This window comes from Thamnophis elegans, chromosome Z, assembly GCF_009769535.1.
Source record: "Thamnophis elegans isolate rThaEle1 chromosome Z, rThaEle1.pri, whole genome shotgun sequence".
NCBI classification, from domain to species: Eukaryota; Metazoa; Chordata; class Lepidosauria; order Squamata; family Colubridae; genus Thamnophis; species Thamnophis elegans.
In genome coordinates, this window is record NC_045558.1 from 881,951 (window position 1) to 906,138 (window position 24,188).

Genomic DNA, 24,188 nt, shown 5'->3' on the forward strand with positions numbered 1-24,188 from the left:
AGCTGCCAGTCTCTTCTTGAAAGCCTCCAGTGATGGAGCACCCACAATCTCTGGTGGCAAATTGTTCCACTGGTCAATTGTTCTCATTTCTCCTTAATTGCAGGTTGCTTCTCTCCTTGATTAGTTCCCGTCCGTTGCTTCTTGTCCTGACCCCCGGAGCAGCCTGGGTGAGCCCTAAATACCAATCAATGTTCTTACTGCTTCCTTTCCATTTCTGAATTTACATTCCCACCTCAAGGAAAGGGAAGGGGGCCCCTTCCCCAATTTTATGTCTAAATTTCTACAGCACTCAACTCATCTCTGGGTCATTTGCAACAGCATAATAAAGCAAGAGAAAACACCCGAATCGAAGCATAGATTAAAAAAAACAGATTTGAAACTGGAATTTCTTTGTGCATTTCCCCTGCCCCACCCAGGTCTTCAACTTACGAGGTGATGAGGATCTTGAGTTGAACGTTACACGACTCCCTTGCACTCTGCAGAATTGTGGGCACCTCGGGCAAAGTGGCTGCTAAGAAGTGTTTTGGTGGCCCCTCCCAGGATGAGTGGCTGCCAATGGTTGAGGAGCAACCTGGGCGATGCCATTGGGGCAGAATGGGCACCATCCAAGGAGAAAAGTGATGGGGGGGCACGAGGAGGGGGGAACAAGTGAGTAATTCTGGTGTCATCCCTGAAATTCTGGTGGAAAACTCTGGTCTGGGGGAGGAAGGACCCCTCCCTTTTCAAACTAAGCAGGAAGAAAAATTGATAGAATGGATTATGGAATATAAAATATGGAAAAGGAATGATAGAATAGAATAGAATAGAATAAATAGGGAATAGGCAATATGCAGTATAGAGTATGGAAGGAAAAGGAAAAGGAAAAGGAAAAGGAAAAGAGAAGAGAAGAGAAGAGAAGAGAAGAGAAGAGAAGAGAGAATAGGGAATAGGGAATAGGGAATAGGGAATAGGGAATAGGGAATAGGGAATAGGGAATAGGAATTTTATAGGGAATGGAAAAGAAGAGAACATAGCAGAATAGAATACTGAGCTTCCCTGAAAATAAGACCCATCCAGAAAATAAGCCCTAGCTTGATTTTCAGTGTGCTCCAAATATAAGCCCTAACCCCAAAATAAACCCCAGTTAAGAGCATCGGCCTTGTGGCGAGAGGGGTGGGCATGGCCAACACAGGAGGCAGTGAGCGTGCTGAAGCCAGTGTGGTACCATCCCTGCCCTGCCACCTTCCTTACCTGATTCGTTAGGTCAGCGGTGTCAAACTCACGGCCCGCAGGCTGGATGCATCACATGCTGGCCCTGCCCCCCCCCACCTGGTTTAGCAAAGGGGGGGAAGCCCCGATATGTCACGTGGCTCCACCGTGATGATGAGAGTTTGAGACCCCGGCGTTAGGTGGCAGCGCTGCACAATCTCATCCAAACGAGATTGCCAACAAAGAAGAAGGAGAAAGAGGAGAAGAGGGAGAGTAAAAGGACAAGGAAAAAGAGAAGGGAAAAAAGTGAGGCCAAGAAAGAAGAGGAGGTGAAGTACTGTAGTATTAGTAACCAGGTTTTCTATTGGTAAATTAAAAGCATTTTATTGCACCAGGCTGCTTTGCCGGAAAGCTCCTTCCAGTGGGTCGCTTGGGAGGAACTGAGAGCCAGATGAGTACATGGCTGCCTGAAATGTGTTTGCAGTGGTTGTTGAACATGGAGTGGGTAGCCCCATGCCTCTGCCTCAACCTGCAGTGGTCCCAGTTGCTGCAAGCAAATGGTGAATGTGCCAAAAGCTGAACTCATCTGCTGTCCCTTACACTGCAGAAGGCAACAAAATGTAGACAACAACAGCCACTGTCCCTTTGGGAAAGAGCCAGCGGGTGCTTCAATAGCAGGTCAAACTGTTGTAGAAAAGGCACAGAAGCCAGCTCTGTAGAGAAGGAAAGTTTTATTGCGCAAGTCCAGAGACAAAGGCCTGAACTCCGAATGACATCAGGAAATTCCTTTTTAAAGTATTTTAGCTTTTAGCTAAGCCATCTGTTATGGGTGTTACACAGAAGAGAAAAGGGAGAAGGCATAGCTGCTATTGCCCATGCTGGGGTTTCTATCAGTTCGCACCAGTTCGGGTGAACTGGTAGTGGTAGTTTGGCCTGGGTCGCAGAACTGGCAGCGACTCAGGCTGGCCATGCCCGCAAACCGATTCCCCAGTCTCCACTGTTGTTGCTGGCATGTTTTTTGTTAGCTTTTCATGGTGTTCGTGCATTCTCAGAACAATTTACAGTAAACTGTGCGTGTGCAGGCAATGTGCATCTGGCGCACATGCACGAGAAGAAAAGCGGCACCAACGCCGGTAGCAACCCACTTCTAGTTTGCACAGCAGAGACTGCAGGGTTTATTAGAGAGAAGGGGGGGGAGGGAGAGACTTTAAGGAGTTTTGTCCAGGGTGACGGACTATCTCGGTCATCCTCACATGTGTACCCATGTTGTGTGTTGTATACCAACTCTCTGCCTGACTAGAGGCGAGGCAAGGCATGGGGTGGGGTGGGTTTTTTTCCCCTTTTGTTCTCTCTCTCTCTCTCTCTCTCTCTCTCTCTCTCTCTCCCACACACATGCACACACTTGCCCACACACCCACAGACGCACATGCCTTACTTCCCTGTAGGATATCAAAATTTAGAGGTACTTACCATATTGTTTGGACTATAAGATGCACTGGAGTATAAGATGCACCAAGATTTTGAACATTTTAAAAAAATGGTCTTACCCCTCCCCAACCCCTAGGAGCACTCTGCAGGCTTCCCAAACATTCTGGGCATCTATTTTGGCAAAAAAATGGGATGCGCAGGGTGGGGTTTCCGGAGGCCAAAAATGATGTATTCAGTGTATAAGACACACTCATATTTCCACCCTCTTTTTTGGGTGGGTGGGAAAGGTCTGCTTATACTCTGGAAAATATGGTATCTCCTTTCCCAGCAGTTGTTGAGCGCAAGACTCAAAAATCCCTTTTCTATCTTTTCTCCAAATGGGCAACCCACCCACAGGCAAAAGGGATCTGTTGCCAGCTTACCCAGACCAGGTACATTGGACAGATTCGCTTTGTAATCCTTTCGTGGTTGCCAAAAGATCGAAAGAATCAGTTGATGTCCATCCTTTCTTCCTAAAAGAAAGTGGTGAACAAAAATCAAGAGGGAAGCTGCTTGTGGAAAGGAGGTTCCATTTATTTCCTGATAACAACAACAAGGGTGTTCTTGGTGGCAGCTAACAAATTGATTTTGTTGATGAGTGAGTTTTTATGTTTCTCAGTTCTTTGTTATCGATGTATGAATATGTGTCCGTGTTCTTTGGGCTGGCGATTGCTTTGCTATACAGCATTTTTGAAATGGGAGTCTGGTTTAATGAATGGGCCAAATTGTATATTTTGAATGAAGGAGAATTTCCCTAAACTATGCCCATGGGCTCTCTCAGGGGAGAAAAGATGGCTGCTTATTCTTAAGGGGAGTATCTTTTCTTCTCTTTAGCGAAATCATCCTTGAGGAAATATTTTATTCTGGGCAGTGGGTTGCCTTTACACTATTTTTTGCCCTTTGAGTCAGAGCCATTTCATTCAGTGGCCCAAACTAGCCTTTTCGTCAATGAAACAATAGGGCTGCCTTCCAGACTCCCCTGTTAAAGCTGCAAAGTGTCCAGAAAGAAGCAAAGCTGGGTGGGAGAGGAGAAGATACAACCTACAGCAAGAGGGTATGTGTGTCTCTTTTCTCCCATGTAACAAAAGAAAACTTTCATTGCCGATCCGGGGGGGCGGAGCCTGTTGCCGAGGAGGGCTCAACCGAGCTCCTCTCAGAGATCTGGTCTGTATATCTAAATAAGATCATAGATATCACCCCTTTTTGGCTAAGAAAGGGGCAGGGAGTAGCTCTGTGTGCTAAGGTCTATTCGTAATTCACAGCCTTTCTCTTTTTTTTTGGCTGTGGACAGAGATTAGATCCAGCGTGAGCGGAGCTTTTATCTCCAGCCAGTTCTTCTCAGCTGCTTCTTTTTGCAGCCCCAGACAGGCGAGCCCCCCCCCCAGGACAAAGCAAAGTTGTTTGAAGCTAGGATTAATACGGGCGGGTCCCACTCCTGTGAGATTTATGCTTTTATTACTATCTTAAATACCAGCACCATTTGTCTTAGAGGCTTCTTTGTTTAAACGGACTTCAAAATGGCGATTTCTCTCCGTTGGTGACTGATAGGGGATGTACGTAGCCGGTTTTACCTTCCTGCAGACCGCTCCTTAACAAGATAAATTTTTTTTGGTTTTTTTGGAAACAGAGGGGAGCGAAAGCACTGTTTATTTGTTGATTTATAATGGCACCCAGGTCAAAATCGAAGCGTCTCTCTACAAATGTGCCTAAAGAATTTGTGAAGGAACTTAAAGAATTTACACTGGAATCGCAGCCCTTGTCTCCTACGCCCTCTACTGGAGAATTCTTAACACAGGAATTTTTTTTTCAAATGTTTAATGATTTTAAACAAGAAATTAAGGAATTTGTATTGGAGCTATATGGTGATTTAAAGTCTAAAATTGACCAAATGAAGGCGAATACGTTTGCAGCCGTGTCTGCCCTGTCAGATTATACCGCTGAAATAGAGAATAAATTGGAAAGTTTGGAGGAGGATAATTCTAATTTGACTACTAATATTCAAATATTACAACAAAAAATTAGAGACACTCAAGAACAGCTCGTTATGATAAACTTTAATAAGAAGGCATTCGCAATAAGAGTCAGAGGATTCCGCGAAAAGGAGCAAGAGAATCTGAAACAGACCTTTGTTGAAGCCCTCAGCCATGCGGTGGGAAGCCCGGGACTTAACTTTGATTGGCAGATTCGGAAAATCTATCGCCAGAACTCGTTGGTAGCGGAACAGCGACAGCTCCCGAGGGACATAATCATATATTTCTCCACAAAAGAATCCAGAAACGCGATCATGCAAAAATTTTACAATAATAATTTGAGAGTTGATGGCCAGGACTTGATTGTCTTCAAAGAAATACCTTTCCAGATGTTAAAGGCAAGAAGGGACTATACCTTTTTAACTAAAGAGCTTAGAAGTCATCAGATTCAATATAAATGGGAGGCCCCAGCCGGCATTACAGTCACATTTGAGAATCAAAGACTTCGTCTCAATTCTGTTTCGGAGGCTCGAGATTTCTATTACAAGACTTTGAAGGCGGGACTTCCTGATCCACTTGGAAAAGAGGAGAGACAAGCCGAAGGAAAAGGCAAGCAACAGACCACATGGCTGCAAGATGGAGGGGGTAGCTCCCCCTCCCTCGGAGAAGCAGAAAAGCAGAGTTTGAGGATTTAGACATTCTAAAATATTTACCAAAGTTGTGGACTGAATGCGGGTTTGCGACCTCTCTCCGGCAGAAAAAGCGGAATTTATTGGTGGGGTGATACTGAATGTATATATGTAAAATGAATGCGGAATGATTTACGCTGTTTAAATTTTGTTAGAAGGGAAAGTTTGAAGAGATTATTTTAAAATAGAAGGTAAACTGATTCTTGTTGAAACTATTATTTGAATATGTGGAATGATCTATGCTATTTAATTTTTATTAGAAGGGAAAGCTTGGTGAAATTATTTTGAGCTAGATTTTAAACTAATGTTTGCATAAATTTGATAGTGGCAAATATTAGAGAAGCAAGGGATGAGGGTAAAATGCATGCGGAATGATTTACGTATATTGGTGGGGTGATACTGAATGTATATATGTAAAATGAATGCAGAATGATTTATGTTGTTTAAATTCTGTTAGAAGGGAAAGCTGGATGAGATAATTTTAAAACGGAAGGTAAACTGATTCTTGTTGAAAGTATTATTTGAATATGTGGAATGATCTATGCTATTTAATTTTTATTAGAAGGGAAAGCTTGGTGAAATTATTTTGAGCTAAATTTTAAACTAATGTCTGCATAAATTTGATAGTGGTAAATATCAGAGAAGCAAAGGATGAGGGCAAAATGCATGCGGAATGATTTACGTTGTTTAAATCCTATTAGAAGGGAAAGCTGGTCGGGATCATTTCAAGATAGAATGCAAACTGATTTTTGTGTAAAGTAATACTTGATCCACGCTGCTTAAACTTTACTAAGAAGGGTAAGTTTGGTCAGATTATTTTGAATTATTGTTTGAAATTAAGGTTAAGAAAGGGAAAGTTTGATTATTCTTCTGTAAAGTAATATTTGAATATGTGGAATGATCCACGCTGCTTAAATTTTACTAGAAGGGATTGTTTTTGAGTTAGATTGTATATGATCTCTATACAAATTTGGATAAATGTTTATCTGAATACAAGGTTAAGGAAGAGGAATGGGAGAGTCTACAGGAGGTCGGGGTAAATAACAAAGAAGCAAGAGACGAGAATAAAATATAGATAGAATGACTTACACTATTTAAACATATATAAAGATGGGGGGCTGAGCTTAACACAAAGAGTTTCTTTTTTTTTTCTTTGTTCTTTTCTTTCTTTTCTTTTTTTCTTTTTTTTCCCTTTAATATATTACTTTTATTTTTAATCCATATGAATATAAGATACTTTAGATAGAAGGCAGTGCCAGGTGTGGGCCCTGGGAAGTCGGGAGGAGTAGGGATGGGGATTTTTGGGGGGTGGGTGGGTGGGTGGGTGTTAACATAGTCTCAATAAGAACAAGAATGCACTTATATACGGTTGTTCTTTTTTTTTCCTTTTTTTTTTCTCTTTTCTTTCTTTAATTTTTTTTTTCCTTGGTCTATTTTACTTTTTATCAGATTATAATAAACAACACTTGAATAAAGGAATACACCAAGGAGGGAGGTAGAGGGAAAGAGGAGGGAGGAGTAAGGAAGGAGTAAGGGGAATGCAAGGAGGGCGTGTTGGGAGTAAGGGGAGAAGGAAGGTTTGAGGGGAAAGGGAAGTAGGAGGGGAGCGTTAGAGGGAGGAAAGGAAAGTTGGAGGGGGTAGATGGGGTGTATGGAGGATGGAAGTATCAGGTGGGGTTGTGAATGATGAGTTGTGTTTTCTTTTTTATTTTTTTTATTTTCTTTTATTTTATTTTTCTTATAGTAAATACCCTGTATATAAGTGATTGCAAAATGGAATGTGAAAATGAATAAAATATATTTAAAAAAAAAAAAAGAAAACTTTCATTGCCAACCAAAGACTTTTATTGCTTGATTTCTGGATTTCAGATACAATCAACCCATATCACATATACCCAATCCTTGATCTTTGTATCATAGAGAAAGAATGCACCCTCCCCGAATAAATGTGTTTTTTCAGTTGCATGAAATTCTTGCTCTTCATCTTGCCAGGAGCTAGGGAGTATGTTACTCCCCCTCCCCATTTTCTTCCTGGGAACCTCTAAGGATGCTCCCGCAATTATTCCTGCATCCTGATATTTAGCAACTAATTAATAAAGTGAATGAAAATTGCATGGTTGTAATTATTGCTACATCTTAAAAAATTAAAAGATATATGAGTGGCATGCACCCTAGAGAAAGGTTTCATCCTCCTTGAATAACTTTTGAGTAGCCTGAAATTCTTGCTCTTCTTTAGGAGAGTAAAAAAGGGAATTTTCAAAGGAATCTTGCATGTTGGACCTGATAGCCTTCCTCGTGATGCTTTTCCCAAACGGCCAAGTTGTCAGAGACCCCAAAGAAGGAAAGGTTTCCCCATGGGAGTTTAGTGACCTGTGGAAACAAAAAAGGGTGTAGGGGCAGAGAGGTTAACGTGGTGGCAAGCGAAATATTTATTCATATTCTCTTCCACCTTTTGCCAAGATGCCTCATCTGTGAATGGAAAATTGTATGTGTGTGAGAGATAGTGGAATGGGGAGGGGAGAGGCAGGGACACAGATAGACAGAAAGAATGATGGAGAGGAAAGGAGAGGGGGAGGGAGAGATGGAGGAAGACAAAGAGAGTGAGAGGGAAGGAGAGAGAGAGGGAGGGAGGAAAGGATAGAGGGAGAGAGAGGGAGGGAGATCGAGGGGAAGAGAGAGGGGGAGGGAGGGAGGAACAGAGGGACAGAGGGATAGAGAAAGAGAGATGGAAAGAGAGAAGACCCAAGACAAGATCAGGGGGTTCTTTGCAGGCTATTGCAAAGGACGGTGAGACATTTTTTTGAAATCAGTTTGTCCAGGGAACTGGTGCTCTGGAAAGTTGATTTTAAAAAACCTAAGCAGGGGGGAAGCATCAGGAAATCTGAGGAGTGGACGCTGGACCAGGAAATCCACCAACCCCTGGAAGAAAAGGAAGCAATGTGCCTCTGGATTTGGGATTTGGGATCTGCGGGGTACAGGTAGCCCTTCCAACTGGCCCAGAATCCCCTGAAGAAACCAAAGCAGCTCTAGGAGTCATCGAATCATAAACTCCTAGGACTGGTTACAAATGGTTGTCCAATCTCATCTTGAAGGCCTCCCGTGATGGAGCACCACAACCTCTGGAGGCAAGTAGGTCCATTGATAAATTGTCTCTCAGGAACTTTCTACTTAGTTCTAGGTTGCTTCTCTCCTTGATGAGTTCCCATTCGTTGCTTCTTCTGCTACCCTCAGGTGCTTTGGATAATAGGTTGTTTCCCCCCTATTCTTTTCGGTAACTGTTCAAATATTGGAAGGCTGCTATCAAGTCACCCCAAGACTTTCTTTTCAATAAATGGGACACAGCCAGTTCCTGCAGCTGTCCTTCATGTGCTTTAGCCTCCATTCTTATGTCCTGCTCCTTCTTTCCCCCCCCCTCTGGGATAAAATGTCCCCATCACCTGCTGAAGACCCTGCGATCTTCTCTACTACACTCTTCAGTTTCTAGAGGGAACTGGACGTTCTGGTTTTTCTTTGAAGATGTTTCATTTCTCCTCCAAGAAGCTTCTTCAGTTTTGCCTGGAATGGAAGGATTGATGCTCCTTGCAGACATCTGGTCATTTGTATTCTTTTAAGGAGTTATTGAAGTCACCTGGAGGTTTGTCTGCGTTCTCAGGGTCACCTTACAAGAGCCGAGGTGGCACAGTGGTTAAATGCAGCACTGCAGGCTACTTCAGCTGACTGCAGTTCGGCTGTTCAAATCTCAGCGGCTCAGGGTTGGCTCAGCCTTCCATCCTTCCGAGGTGGGTAAAATGAGGACCCGGATTGTTGTTGGGGGCAATATGCTGACTCTGTAAACCGCTTAGAGAGGGCTGAAAGCCCTATGAAGCGGTATATAAGTCTAACTGCTAACTGCTACCTGAGTGGCTGTGGAGTCTTCTTGGAACTGTTGAAAGGACTGTAGTGTAGACTGGAGTTAGATGGTGTTGTATTCCTCCCCCTCTGTTGAGAGACAGCTGCCATCGATGACCTCTTTGACCCCCTTTCAAACCAGCGGTCTTCTCTCCATTTGACGACAGCAAAGCTCAGATTTTGAACAGAGAAGGCTGCTGGCTTGAAAGAGTCCAGCTGTCTACAAGGAGGACCAATCCTTGCATTCTCCACCATCTAGTCAGAGCTGAAGAAGCTTCTTGGATGAGAAGCAAAACCCCTTCAAAAGAAAAAAAAAACCAAGGGAGTCCACTTGCCTCTTGAAAAAAGGGACTTTGGGGAAGTCCATTGGAAGTGTTGTTTTGCTTTCCCCTAAAAGGACTTCCTTGGTCCTTCCTTTGATCATGTTTTGCTTCTCATTCAAGAGAACTGGGGGAAAAATCATGGATGAGAAGTGAAACATTTTCAAAGAAAACACCAAGGTGATCCAATAGCCTTTCAGGGGGAGAAAGAACACAATTGGACAACAATGACCTGGATGATTGAGCATCTCCATAGGCATTTGGTCCATTGGGGACTGTTTTGGTTCTCCAGCAGCCCTAGAGAAAGACGAGCTACTCTCTGGGTCCTCTAAACCCTACTTCTCCATTCTTCCAGTTTATTACCTTTCAGGACTTCACAGATGAAATGGTTGAAAACGCCTTTGGACTCCAGCCTGATGAAGACCCCCTTTAGGGTTTTCTTGTGGCTGATCACGTTGAACATCTCATAAGATGGGATGACGATTTCCTTTTGGTACGGGCGCAATGAGAACTGAGAGATAGGCACGCCGTAACAGGTTTTGATGGAGAAGAAGGTGTCCTCGACAAACCCTTGGGACACTTTTTTGAGCAAGGACGAGGAAGAAAATTGTCCAAAGCGAACCACCTTGTCGGAGACAGTAAAACAAACACCTTTAATCCCACGGAAAACTTCGTAACAACCGGGCACAGTCTTCTTAGCCTGAAGAGCCCTAATCAGGAGTAAGAAGTAGTCCTTGTGAGGCAGGAGGGGGTGCACAGGTGAACCCACCAGTGGCTGGCCAGGTTAGGTGGTCTTAATAGAATGGACCTTATAAATTTATTGACATTTCACTTTCGTGCACTTGACTTGACTTCTAACTTCTGACTTCCTGACTTCTTGACTTCTAACTTCCTCATAAGTCTTACAAATATTACAGAGGAATAAAGGAGGGGCACAGGAAGCCAGGCATGGGTGTAAGATAGAACAGAGGTGAAACGGCCGATAGCTTAAGACATTATAGGAACTTATCTTTTTGTATTTTTCCTATGTACTTCTCTGTTTGTAACATTCCAAAATGAACTTCCCCTTTTCGAAATGTCATGCTTGTCTCGTGTATGGAAACGCCTTGAGAATGCACAGTGTGGAACACGGCATAAAAGTAGCATCCTGGGCAGAGCCCAGGCAGTTCAGATTTAGTTCAGTAGATAGGTAGAGTGAGGCAGGTGGCCTGTAAAGAAGGGGGATCCAAGGCCGCTGCTCTGGCAACTCGATCAGCTTTGTTGTTTCCTTTTTCAGCTGTTGAGACCCCTCTTTGATGACCCCGGACATGCATAATGGCTACCTGCTTGGAGGCCCATACACTATCCAGCAGACGCATAATTTGGGGGCCATATTTGATGTCCTTTCCTCCAGCTGTGATGAGGCCTCTTTCCTTATATAAAGCTCCATGGACTTGGACGGTTAGGAAGGCATATTTGGAGTCTGTGTAAATGTTGACTCATAGATCTCGTGCCAATTCCAAAGCCCTTGTGAGGGCATGTAGTTCTGCCAACTGCACTGGTCCCTGGTAGTAGAGGCATGGCTTCCCACACATCATCGAGGGTGACCACAGCATAAGCTGCCTGTCGCACGCCCTCATGTAGAAAGTTGGTTCCATGCATAAAAAGGGCTGCGTCTGGGTTAGAGAGGGGTTCATCCTTCAAATCTGGGCGGCTGGCATAGGTCTCTTCAATTGTTTGTAAGCAATCATGGGTTGTTTCAGAATCTGGTTCAGGCAATAAGGTTGCTGGATTCAAAGCATATGACTGGACAAGCTTGATGAGGGGGTTATGTGTAATAAGCCCATGGCATTTGAGCATTCATGGATTGGTAAGCCACAGATGGCCTTTCTGGTCGAGGACAGCTCTGAGAGCATGTGGGGGTGTAGATGTTTAATTGTTGTCCAAAGGTGAGCTTATTGGCTTCCTGGGTAAGTAGGGCAGTTCCTGCCACAGCCTTAAGACAGGCCGGCCACCCTTTGGCCACCTGATTCAGCTGTTTGGACAAATATGCAACCGGGTGATACCATGTTCCCAACCTTTGGGTCAGTACCCCATATTCTGCTTAGTGTCCACAAACAACTGGAAAGGCCTGTCAAGGTCAAGAAACTAGGAGCCTGAGTCAGAGCATGTTTCAATCTCAACCACAGGTGACACGAGAAGCCATTTGTTAGGGCATGTGAGGCATTGCCCTGTCAGCTCCAGTGCACATGCACGCGCTGACTTCGCTCTTCTTTTGAGGCCGTTTTTCGCCATCCGGAGGACGTCCGATTTGCTCATAGGGCTGGTTTTTGCCCTCCGGAGCCTTCATGGAAGCCTCCTGAAGGCTCCAGAGGTCGAAAATTGGCCATAAGGACAAACCAGAAGTCACCATTCTCAAACTTCCCTGTAGGGTTCCCTGTAAGAGGAAATGGATCCAGGGCCCTTCCCTCTTTGCAAAGACTGCTTTTATCAGGGTGAACGAGGACTGCATTTTGTGTATAATGAACGCTGGTTATTAGATTGCCATCCGGAAGAGGGGCTATCCCCTTGTTCAGAGGAGACTGGGAACTATTGGCAGTGTCGAGTGAACCCCAATGTCACAACTTGGGCACCAAACAAACGATACAATTCAACCATTATGTGCCATCGTCTAAAGCCCATTCAGAGACCCTTCCCAGACCCCTTTCCAGAAAGGACAAGGGCTCAGGTGAAGCGCCCCCCCCCCCCCGTGGTTTCAGCCTGAAAATGGAATATGACATAACTTATGACCGGATTCCCATAATGGTGGAGATAACTTGCCAGCTCATTGGTGATGTAGGGAATTGGTGGTTTCTACAATGGTGGTCAGAGGATGAGAATCTGTCAAGCACGAACGCACAAGACCTGAGTAAGTACCGGCGCATAGGCATAACGCGCAGCAATAGTGCTAAAGCCAGTCACCTGGAGGTCTGGATAACCCAATCCAACTACTTGGAATCATATCAATGCCGTGCGGGGACATTTGACAAGACCCTCAGCAGAACAGCTATAGTCACCTTAAATGCACAGGGAAAGGGAACGGTGGTTCTGGAGCCACTCCTACAACAGGGTAGGAACTCCTGTCCCACATGGGACCACTCAGGAGGGGAGGCTACAAGGGAAGGAAAAGGGAGCCCCAAGGGAACCAAGGGCCACACGGGTGGCCATTACCCCCTCCCTATTGGAATGCACTCAATGCCTGCAGGGTCCACAGAAGGACACCCTAAAATTTAAAATGGGAAAAAGCCACAGACCCCATCTGGCCCTTGGGAAGCCCCGGAGAACATGTATTGGATTCGTGGCACATTGGCCTACGAAGTCCTCCCTGAGGATTGGTCAGGCTCCTGTGTTCTTGGATGGATAAAACCCTCGTTCTTTCTGTTGCCCATCCAATCACAACAGGTGCTAGGGGTCCCAGTGTATGACTCAGTGGTCCCCACCTGTCAGAGGAGGGAGGCTGACACAGCCTTCTCTAACTTTCTTTGTAAGGAACTGGCTGAATATGAGAAATCTGACATGTGGAGCTCAGAGAGAATCGTATGCACTATGGGAGGGCCACTTGGGCAGAGGATGGGTCTTGGGGTTACCGCACCCCAATCTACATGATTAACCGGATCATGTGCCAGCAGGCAGTATTGGACTTGGCTGTGGAGAGGATTGATAAATCTTTGAATATCCTCTCTACTGCCACTGATAAACTCCGTACTGCAGTGTACCAAAATCAAAAGTACTATTTTACTTACACTATTTTCTCCAACTACCATTTCAAATTATTCACCCTTCGAAGTTCCTATGTTTCCCTCTCTCAATGTTTGTGTGTGTGTATGTGTGTGTGTGTGTGTGTGTGTTTAAAATACAGGAATAAAAATGCTCCTAACACACCACAACTTTTTTTTTTATTAAATGTTTTTTAGTTTTAGTTTAAAACTGGTACAACATCTTTCTTAATATATCAATCAATTACAGATAATACAAAAAAAGACAAAAACAACAATCAAGAAAACAAAACAAAACACAGGTGTCTATTATAAAAAAATAAGAAGTATATCAACTGGTTACAACATGTTTTGGTGCTTCTCTTCCGTTGACTCCTATTAATTCAAATATCTTAGCTCGAATATTTACCATATCAACATCATTATACCTCCGGTTTTAATTATTATAGTTATTTAAACATCCTTCATCCTTAGCTATGCTGAGGAATTAGTCCATAACACATGCTGGCAGTTCATTTACTTATTTGTAAAATCCTCTATTATCATCAAATCCTCATATTCTATTTTAACTAAACATCCATAATATTCAATTATATCATATATCATAACATTTTCCCAATATTGATTAACATTTAATTATATGGATTTTATTTAGTTTTTTAATAGTGCTAATTATTATAGTTAATACTCTTTATGTATAATCTAAAGGTATTTTCTCATATCCAATTGTTAGTTATCATATCAACTCCACATTATATACATTGCTATCAATATCAATTATTATTCAGCAATATTTGTTACACAAAAAAGCAATTAGGTTTAACTTGTTTTCAATTGTATTCATCATTCTATCAACCAGTTCCAAATTATATATATTGCTATCCATATCAGTCATTATTCAGCTATATCTATTACAAATTGAAGTAATCCGATCTAGATTCTATTTTAGCTAAACATCCATAATATTCAATTATATCATATATCATAACATTTTCCCAGTATTGATTAACATTTGATTGTATGGATCTTATTTAGTTTTTAATAGTGCTAATTATTATAGTTAATACTCTTTATGTATAATCTAAAGGTATTTTCTCATATCCAATTGTTAGTTATCATATCAACTCCACATTATATACATTGCTATCAATATCAATTATTATTCAGCAATATTTGTTACACAAAAAAGCAATTAGGTTTAACTAGTTTTCAATTGTATTCATCAATCTATCAGCCAGTTCCAAATTATATATATTGCTATCCATATCAGTCATTATTCAGCTATATCTATTACAAATTGAAGTAATCCGATCTAGCTAATTCCATCTGTCAGCCTGTGTCCCTCCAACTGCAAGATTTCCTCCGTCCAGTAGCCATTCGTTGGATAAATTTACCAAATGTTTCCATAAGCAAGTCCAAACAAAAGTATTTCGGCACCTTTGGATTCTGAATGTCGGTGATGAAATAATAAAGTTGTCCTAGGCTTATAAAATTTCCCAATTTAACTTTAATTCTCAAGGGTGGATTCTCCATTCCTTCTGCACACTGTCTCTTTAAATGAGTCGTCTTTATAGCTTCCCCCCTCCTCTCTTCCTCTGAGATAGACCAGACACCATTTCTCACATTTTCCGTTTGTGTTTCAGGAACATTTAAGCATTCAACGATCTCAGTTTTAACTTCATATTTTAGAATCAATTGATCCAGTTTTCTTTCCAATTTTTGGTAAGAATGAAAGAGTCCTCTACACGCAGAGAAAAGAGTCTGAAATGAAATCTTAGAGGTATCTTGGGACACCATGATGTGTCGTAGTTAAAATAGAAGCTCTCTTTTTTTCCCCACAGGCTTCGAAGCACTTTTTACTTTTTTTTTTTAGTCTCTTACCGGCTGTCAATCTTATCTAGTTGTAAACAGAACTAGATAGTAAAGTAATAAAAATGTCGAATCGTGACGGACTAATTAGTAGGAGATAAGTTTTACGATCCACTTAGGGAGATTCAGAGGGGGGAGGGTATCGCAGAGTTTCTTGTAGCATTTAAGAAGTAAAGTAACCACCAGTCATAAATCCATTAGAAAAGCCATTTCGCCGCTAAATCTTCTTGTTGTTTGGTTTTCAATTAGCTTAATTTTTAACACGAACAGTCTCTCTTGGATAATAAAATCAGCTTACCAGATGACATCACTTCTTCCATTCTTAGGGGCAACCTGCAGTTTCAGTTAGCACGCAGCTAATCCAAAAAGGAATTGGCACGAGGAGTTAATACCCCCCCCAGAGATTTGCGAATATCTCTGGGGTCCAGGGTCCCTCCCCACCTTCACTGTCGTCTCCGGGACAGCTAGGGTTCAAAGAACCCGTCCAAAAATCCTTTGGTATAGAGGAATTTCAGGAGTAGCCTAAAACTCCATCTTCTCACTGCTAAGCCCCGCCTTCTTCCCTAACACACCACAACTTTAAAGGCTATTTTTTGTTTCAAATGCCAGACTTTCTGAGCCAACATTTCGGTTGCTAAGCAGGAGCGTTGTTAAGTGATACTGATATTATGTAACACTTTTAATTAAGCGAGTACCTTGAATAAACATAACTTTGAGTTTCAAATAATACTGATTTTGTTGTTGTCTTAGGTGACATCTGTGAAAAAAATTCGGGTGCTCAGGCATGAAAATGTGCCGCTCAAACACTATACTTTTCTGCTCACACTGAAAAAAATTAGAGGGAACATTGGTCTCGAGTCCTGGTCTTTCGTAAGTAGATTGCTAAACCAAATCTCAATCTGATGCTACACTTGAAGGGAAATTGAAGGTAAGAGTGTTTGGATTCCCCAGCTTTGCGTACGGCAGTGTTGAAATCACGGTATAGATGGTCTCCGATGGTGTAGGCCATAATAGCAGTGGCATACATCCGGTTGAAGTTGCCGACACTGTAGCCGAGTTTCTCCACATGCGAGATGGCCATTTTCCAGGTTGCAATATATTTTTTCGGCAGGGGAATATATCCCGGTTTCTTCATTTTGAGCTCTCTCAAAGGGATACATCCCTTATACAGGTCATCCAGAGAATTCTTGGCCACGTCGAGGGCAATCTTTTGGAGACAAAACACCTGTCCAAAAAGAGAGAGAATGTGGAAGGACATGAGGGAGAGAAAAGAGCCCAAGGTCTCGATGGGCTTGACCATTGGCCATTAAAATGCCTCTTTTTGTGAGAAATATTGGTCCTGAAACTTACAACAGAGAAGCAGTGTGATGTATGCACTATAATGTAGTGAAACATGTACAGAACTGTACAGTGGGGAAACAAAACAACCACTTCACAAATGAATGGCACAACATAGCACAGTGATGGCTAACCTTTTTTGGCTCCCGTGCCAAAAGCGGAGGGAGTGCAGGGGCAATCAGTACTCCCTGCTTTTGGCATGGTTTTTTCCCCCTCCCCAGGCTGTGGAGGCTTTCTAGGAGCCTGGGGAGGGCAAAAACACCCCCTGACACCCTCCCAGGCCCTTCTGGAGGCTTCAGGAGCTTCCCTGAAGCCTCCGGAGGGCAAAAAATGGACCTACAGGGAACCCAGAAGTTTGGGAATGGTGACTTCTGGTTTGTCCTTATGGCCAATTTTCGACTTCCGGAGCCTTCAGAAGCCTTCCCTGAAGGGTCCGGAGGGCAAAAACCAGCCCTAAAAGCAAATCGGACATCCTCCGGATGGTGAAAAACGCCCTCAAAAGAAGAGTGAAGTCAGCCCGTGCATGTGCACTGGAGCTGACAGGGCAATGCCTCACATGCCCTAACAAATGGCTTCTCGTGCCACCTGTGGCATATGTGCCATTGGTTCACCATCACGGAAATAGGAGAATAAAGCAAACAGGACAAGATTCAGCAGTCCATCTGCATTTAAGTCCCCAAAAGACTCCACACGCATTTGCACTGCTCAGGTGTGCCTGAAGGGAGAGATAAACCCTCAAGTGGCTTAGGGAACTCTCACAAAGAGCACTAACGACCAGAGGATTGAAAGGAATATAAATTCTTCCATCCTCCACCATTCAGACACAATTGAAGAAGCTTCTTAGATGAGAAGCGAGGCCTATTCAAGACAAAACAAAACCCAGCTGCCTTTTGAAAAAGCACCTTTGGGGCAATGACAAAAAGGTGATGGGCCTCGGAATGGTTTGCCTGGGTTAGCTTCTCTCTTTTTTTGTTTTGCTTTTTGTTTTGTGTCTAGCGGGATTTGATGCTGCTCTGGAAAGAAAATCCATCTGGCAAGCTCTGCTCTGCTCAAAGTGCCAAGAGATGAAAGGAAATAACCGAAATAATAGAATAACAGTTGGAAGGGATCTTGTAGATTATCTAGTCCAGTGTTTCCCAACCTTGGCGACCTTAAGTCCTGTGGGACTTCAACTCCCAGAATTCCCCAGCCAGCTGTGCTGGCTGGGGGATTCTGGGAGTTGAAGTCCCACAGGACTTAAGATCGCCAAGGTTGAGAAACACTGATCTAGTCCAACCCTCCATCCACGCAGGAGACCCCACACCATTTCTGACTGAGGGCAGTCCAGTCTCTTCTGGAAAGCCTCCAGTGATGAAGTTCCCACAACTTCTCTTCGACGGGGCGATTGTTCACACTGTCTGAAAATTTCTCCTTATTTCTAGGTTGAATCTCTCCCTGATCAGTTTCCACCCATTCTCCAAGACACCCAAAAGCAAGGGGTGGGGGGTTGAGAAGGGGAGGTCACCCCTTCAGTCTGAAATAACACAATTATTTATTTATTTATTTATTTATTTATTTATTTATTTATTTATTTATTTATTTAATAGATTTATAGGCCGCCCAATCCCGGAGGATTGGAAAGAGGATTTAAAAAAAGGATCATAGGGGGACACGATTTGGGGGGATGCCCAATGATCACATGTCGAGCTATCTTGAAATGGGCAAAGCCCCTTTGGCATACATAAATTCAGGGCAAGAAAAATCGCAGCTGCCCTGGTGGGGAGGAGAAGGAAGGGAGAAGGTGGGTGACATTGGGGCCTCCGTGGCCCTGAAAGGATCCCATCCCTGGCCTCAGCCTAGTTTAGATGGCCTCATGATGACCCATGCAGGAGACATTCTTCTTCACCACCTTGTTTACTGCTATCTTGTGCTCGCTTGTGTGCTTTGTTACCATGCGGTGAAAAAGTGCCATTAACTGTTGGGGAGGGGGGGTGGAGTGGATGGGAGGGGCAATGCTTGGGGGAAAGCAAAACTAGCTATGGTATCTTCCCAAAGTGCTGCTTCAATGTTGTTCGGCTGGGAGAAGAAAGGGTGAAGAATGAAGCTGCCTACCAACCTACCCTTGAAATGACTGGTTTGAATACCTCTTGCGGAAACCTCATTCGTCACCAGGGGAGGCAGTTGTGGAGAGGAAATTGGCGATTTGTGCGCGTGATTCTCAGTTCCGGCTTTGCACTACTGCGACTAACTTCAAATAAAACAACACCTTTCTCAACAAGTAGAACCAAGGATGGTTTCTACTTAGAAGTGTTTGGGAGGTCTGAAAAATCTAACAGCAGGGCGTGACTATTTTGTTGAGTGAGGAGGGGGGACATCCTCCTGCCTCTCTGGCAACCCCTCCCCATTTAAAGAGGTGGAAACCTTTGCTGCTGAAGCTGCCCTGTTTATACCTGCAAAGGTCCGGTGAAGAGTCCGACCAGGCACAACACCTGGACCATTTGGATGGTTGGTGTCTTCGTGGCGACTCCTGAGAAAAGAAAGGCAAGAAGGAAACACAATGGCATGTAAACTCCACCCACGATCTTTATACAACGTCAGTCAATTTAAGTCCCACCAATAAAGGAGAATCTTTGGAGCTCAGCATTGAAATGAGAGGTCCTTGGTGCTCTCTGAGCCGGGTGGTTTTCTTATCTCAGGCGTTTCATGACCTAACTAGGGAACAGCATCAGTGCTAGAAGGATGTGGGGTACAGGAGGAGGAGGAAATGGAAAAGGAGGAGAAGGAGGACTGCAGGGTCCTTGGTGCTCTCTGAGCTGGGTGGTTTTCTTGCAGATGTTTCATTATCATCATCATCCTTCCCCAGCTTCCTACTCTCCCTCCTCTCCACAACCCAGCTCTCTTCTAGCACTGATGGTGTTCCCTAGTTGGGTCATTAAACGTCTGCAAGAAAACCACCCAGCTCAGAGAACACTAAGGACCCTGCAGTCCTCCTCCTCTCCCCTCCTCCTCCTCTTCTTCCTCTCTGCAAACACCACTCTCATCTAGTACTGATAAGGTTCCCTCATCCCTTAGATGAAACTGGTCCATGCGATTCAGAGAAACGTAAAAAAAAAAAAATGCTTTCCTTCCCCAAAGAAGGAATGACAAGATTTGCAAGCGGAAATACCGTGAAACCTTCAATCCTTCATTTGTGGGAAAACCTCATGGGCCTGATGTATAAATTTGTGGCCCCCAAGTAGAGTGACATGAATATTCACTGTTTATCTCTCTCTCTTATTTGGCTACCTGGTGGACACTCCCTTGTGCTAATATTTGGAAACGCTTGAGAGGTTTAAACTCCCATCGTACCTTATAACTTCTCGGGCGTATCAATGATTATATCTGTGCCATTTCAATCTGCTTTATTAATTATCTACTAAGTACCAGGATATTGGAATAATAGCAATAGCAGTTAGACTTATATACCGCTTCATAGGGCTTTCAGCCCTCTCTAAGCGGTTTACAGAGTCAGCATATTGCCCCCAACAACAATCCGGGTCCTCATTTTACCCACCTCGGAAGGATGGAAGGCTGAGTCAACCCTGAGCCGGTGAGATTTGAACAGCCGAACTGCAGAACTGCAGTCAGCTGAAGTAGCCTGCAGTGCTGCATTTAACCACTGCGCCACCTCGGTTCTTAATCACTGGAGCTTCCTTAAATATTCCCAGGAAGAAAAGAGGGGGTGGGGAGACCTTGACTGGTGTTACTGTGGAAATAAAAGAAAATGGGGATCCATCTGAAAAGTAGTTGAGGCTGTTATTCTCTCAACAATGAGGAGAAGGTGGCATTCAGTGCAGGAGGTGCATCTTCTCTTTCATGGCTCACTTCCCTCTGAAGGAGTCCCGTGCAAAGGAATAGAATTACAGAACACCTGAGTTGGAAGGGACCTCGGAGTTCTTCTAGTCCAACCCCCTGCTGAAGCAAAAAAGCCACTTCCCGCTCTTAAGATCTTAGTTGTGTTGAAAAAAAATGAGATATGGTAAGGAAGAAAATCACGCACATGGGCCATTGTGAGATCATCTAAACTAGGCTGAGGCCAGGGGGGGGTGTTCCTCCAGAGCCATGGAGGCCACAAGGTCACCTGTCTTGGAGCCTTCTCCCTTTTGGTCATTGTCCCACAGGTGCTTTTTCAAAAGGCAACTGGACCTTGTTTTTCCTTGAATATGTTTCACTTCTCATCCAAGAAGGTTCTTCAGTTCTGACTGAATGGCAGAGGATGGAAGGATTTATATTCCTTGCGATCATCTGGCATTCTTTTAGAGAGTGCTTGAGGCCCCTTGGAGGTCACCTGAGTATTGCAAATGGGTGTGGAGCCTTCTTGGAACAGCTGAAAGAACCATGTTGTAAATAGGAGATGGATGGAGTGCTATCTCTCCCCCTCTGTTGCGTTGGGGCTGTTCAATCTTAATCTTCGACCCCCTCCTTTGAACCAGTGGTCCTCTCTGTCCAAAATGTGGACTTTGCTCACTTCAAAAGTGTGACCTTTGTCTTTCAAATGCAGATGGACTGCTGAATTTTGTCCGGATGGGTTTGTTCTCCTTTGTTCTGCCATGTATTTGTGAAGTGGTTGTTTTGTTTCTCCAATCTACAGATCTGTCTATGTCTCCCTGCATTGTACTGCATATATCATATTCCTCAGTTTGTGTCTGGGTGTTTTATCTTTGGGATGGAGAAAAATGTTCCCTCTAAAAAAAGTTTCAGTGTGTGCGGAAAAGTCTAGTGTTTGAGCGGCACATTTTCATGCCTGAGCACCTGATTTTTTTCTAGCCATAATTGCCATCAGAGCAGATGTTGGGGAGAGGGGCAAGGAGGAAAAGGGCCCCCTCCCTCTCCCTCAGACCCCCAGGAAGGAAGGAAGGGAGGGGGGAAAGGAAATGGGAAAGAAGGAAAGGAAAAGAGAAAAGAAAGGAAAGGGAAAGGAAAAAGGAAAGGAAGGTAAGGAAAAAGGAAAGGAAATGGGAAAGAAGGAGAGGATGAAGAAGGGAGGGAAAGGGAAGGGAAAAAAAGAAAGGAAAAGGAAATAAGGAAAGGAAAGGAAAAGAGAAAGGAAATGAAATGGAAAAGAAGGAAAGGAAAAGGAAAAGAAAGGAGAAAGGAAAGGAAAAGAGAAAGGAAAGAGGAAAGGAAATGGAAATGGAAAAGAAGGAAAGGAAAAAGGAAAGGAAAGGAAAAGAGAAAGGAAAGGAAAAAGGAAAGGAAATGGAAAAGAAGGAAAGGAGAAAGGAAAAGAGAAAGGAAAGGAAAAAGAAAAGGGAAGGAAGATAGAAGGACAGAAAGGGAAAAGGAAAGAGTGGAATGGATTGGTACTGCTCAAAAATCAAGTCTCAAGATCCCGTGGACCCCTTTGGCTCAGGCAATCCAACTCCACGCTGCTTCCCTCTCTCTGCAAAGCAAAGGGACCGCAGAAAAACTGCCGAGCCCAGAACGGGGCTTCAGATGACGCAATGCCTGAGAAACCCCGGATGTGCAGAGAAACGCAGGCTACAACCAGCAAATCACGTTTTCCCAGGAACCGACGAAGCCCCAGAGGACCAATAGGAATTCTCCCTTCTGCAGCATCATCGGTCTCCGGGCAGAGTCTTCCTTGATTTCACCACTCACCAGATGGAGGAGAAAGTTCATTGCAGAGAGAGAAGGGAGGGAGGGGGGATATTTTTAGTCATATTTTAAGACATTAAAAAACACTGCACGGAAGTTTGAAACTTCTGTGCGGTGTTTTCTTGTTACATGCGCACCTGCGCAGCCGCGCAACTTAGAGGGAACATTGGTAGAGAAGCTTCTGCCTTAGTGCATTTGGGGGTTTCAAATGTACATCGTGTTGGTTGAAAACCCTGTTGAGCTTTTCAGATATTCCTGCAATATATGAAATGACAACATTGCTTTGTTTGTTATTGTTAACATGAATATTATTGTTACCATTGTAATTTCATATGTCGTAGGAATATCTGAAACTCTCAGAGGTATTTGGAGCACTTGTGGAAACATAACAATTAGGTTCGAGACTCAACACTCCAAAATGGGGTTAGTTCCCATCCTCACCTCAGCTCCTGCTGTTTGAAAGCATGCAAATGCAAGTAGATAGATAAGTACCACTTTGATGGGAAATGGAAATGAGCACCATCCCTATAGTTGGCAACGACTAGCAGAGGACTCAATCTTCCTGTCAAAGTTCCAACGAATGAGCCCAAGTAAATCAGAACTCCAAGACTCACATCTCCCTGAAATAATTTCTTTATTGGGCATGATTAAATGCAACACCAACTCTAAATGTTTCCTGCAGTTTCAGTATAATTAAAATAGACCCAGGTCATGTTAGATTATTTGGTGGCACTATCCATCACCTGTAAAGATGACCTTGGTTCCCCCAAGAAAATTCTGTGTTGTGCCTAGCAAAGCAGTCCATGCTCCTTCCCCCTCCTCCTCACTCTGTGTAGCAACCAAAGAATTGAAAAATGGCTACTGCCAGATTTGATTTGAAGTTTACACCTCCCTGTGGGGATTGACCTGGGCCACCCTGGTTTCATCTGCCATTGGGCTCTTTTCTTTCCTTTATGTCCTTCTACACCTTCTCTTTTTCCCTGGACAGGTCTTGTGTCTCCAAAAGATTCCCTTTGACATGTCCAAGGATTCTGTGAATGTTGTCCTGATGGGTTTGTTCTCCTATGTTGTGCCATGCGTTTGTGAAGTGGTTGTTTTGTTTCTCCACTGTACAGTTCTATACACGTCTCACTACACTGTACAGCATGCATCACACTGCTTCTCTTTTGTTAGTTCAGGACCCAATATTTCTCACTAAAAGGGCATTTTGATTGGCGGGGCCAATGGTCAAGCCTATCAAGGCCTTGGGCTCTTTTATCTCCTTCATGTCCTTCCACAGCTTCTCTTTCCTCGGACAGGTCTTGTGTCTCCAAAGATTCCACTTGACATGGCTAAGAATGTGGATGACCAGTACCTTGGCTGCAACCCCATGAAAGAGTTGAAGCTGCAGCAGCCAGGATATCTTCCCATACCCCAAAAATATAGGGCAACCTGGGAAAAGGCCCGATAGCACTGGGCCAAACTTAGCCAAACCGTCGGCTACCTCAATCCAGTCTAGGGCACTGCAGTTGTGGCTTACACAATGGGTGGTGGCCTGTACAGTGATTTCAGTAGCGCCGTACACAAAGCCAGGAAATTCCAGTACTCTTACAACCAATTTGTCTTCAAGGACTTCCACTTCCTCCTCACCAAGGTGGTGAAGACCAGGAAGATTCCGGGCAAATGCTATGAAGTCTTCTGCAGGATAAAAGGGATCCGGTTCAACGTCCGGTTCAAGCAACTTGTCTGCTTCGGACAGTTTGCTTCCACATCGTTGGCCAAATAGGTGGCCTAAAAATTTGGTGAGGACACCCTCTTCTCCATCAAGACCTGCTACGGGGTGCCCATTTACGACCTCTCATACTACCCATCTGAAATGGAAGTTCTCATCCCACCCTATGAGAAGTTCATCGTGACCCACTACAGGAAGGGCCTAAAGGGGGTTACCATCCGATTGGAATCCCGAGGTGTATATAGCTGCTCCAACTGCGAAGTCCTGAAAGGTAATTGAGGTCTTACTACCTCTTTATAAGGCCTAGGTAAGCACTACACTTGGAATACGGCAGGGGTGTCAAACTCAAGGCTCGGGGGCTGGATCTGGCCCATGGGGTGCTTAGATCTGGTCTACGG

The 24,188-nt window shown here is 43.9% G+C and overlaps 1 protein-coding gene across 1 annotated transcript; it reads right to left on the reverse strand.

The window, feature by feature from the left end:
- Positions 1 to 7,676: 7,676 nt before the first annotated feature.
- LOC116520546 (erythroblast NAD(P)(+)--arginine ADP-ribosyltransferase-like) lies at positions 7,677 to 16,425 on the reverse strand. The gene is made up of 3 exons (XM_032234788.1): positions 16,087 to 16,425; positions 9,886 to 10,222; positions 7,677 to 7,684 (listed from the first exon to the last, which is right to left on the reverse strand). The coding sequence occupies exons 1-3, from the start codon at positions 16,423 to 16,425 to the stop codon at positions 7,677 to 7,679; spliced, it is 684 nt and encodes a 227-aa protein (XP_032090679.1).
- Positions 16,426 to 24,188: the final 7,763 nt, after the last annotated feature.

Bases quoted from the DNA above. Each gene is read 5' to 3' on its own strand.
- LOC116520546 (XM_032234788.1), bottom strand. From the start codon at position 16,425: ATGGTCAAGCCCATCGAGACCTTGGGCTCTTTTCTCTCCCTCATGTCC. The intron at 10,223-16,086 runs GTACGCAAAGCT...AGGGCTCTTCAG, and splicing joins ACCGTGATTTCAACACTGCC to GCTAAGAAGACTGTGCCCGG.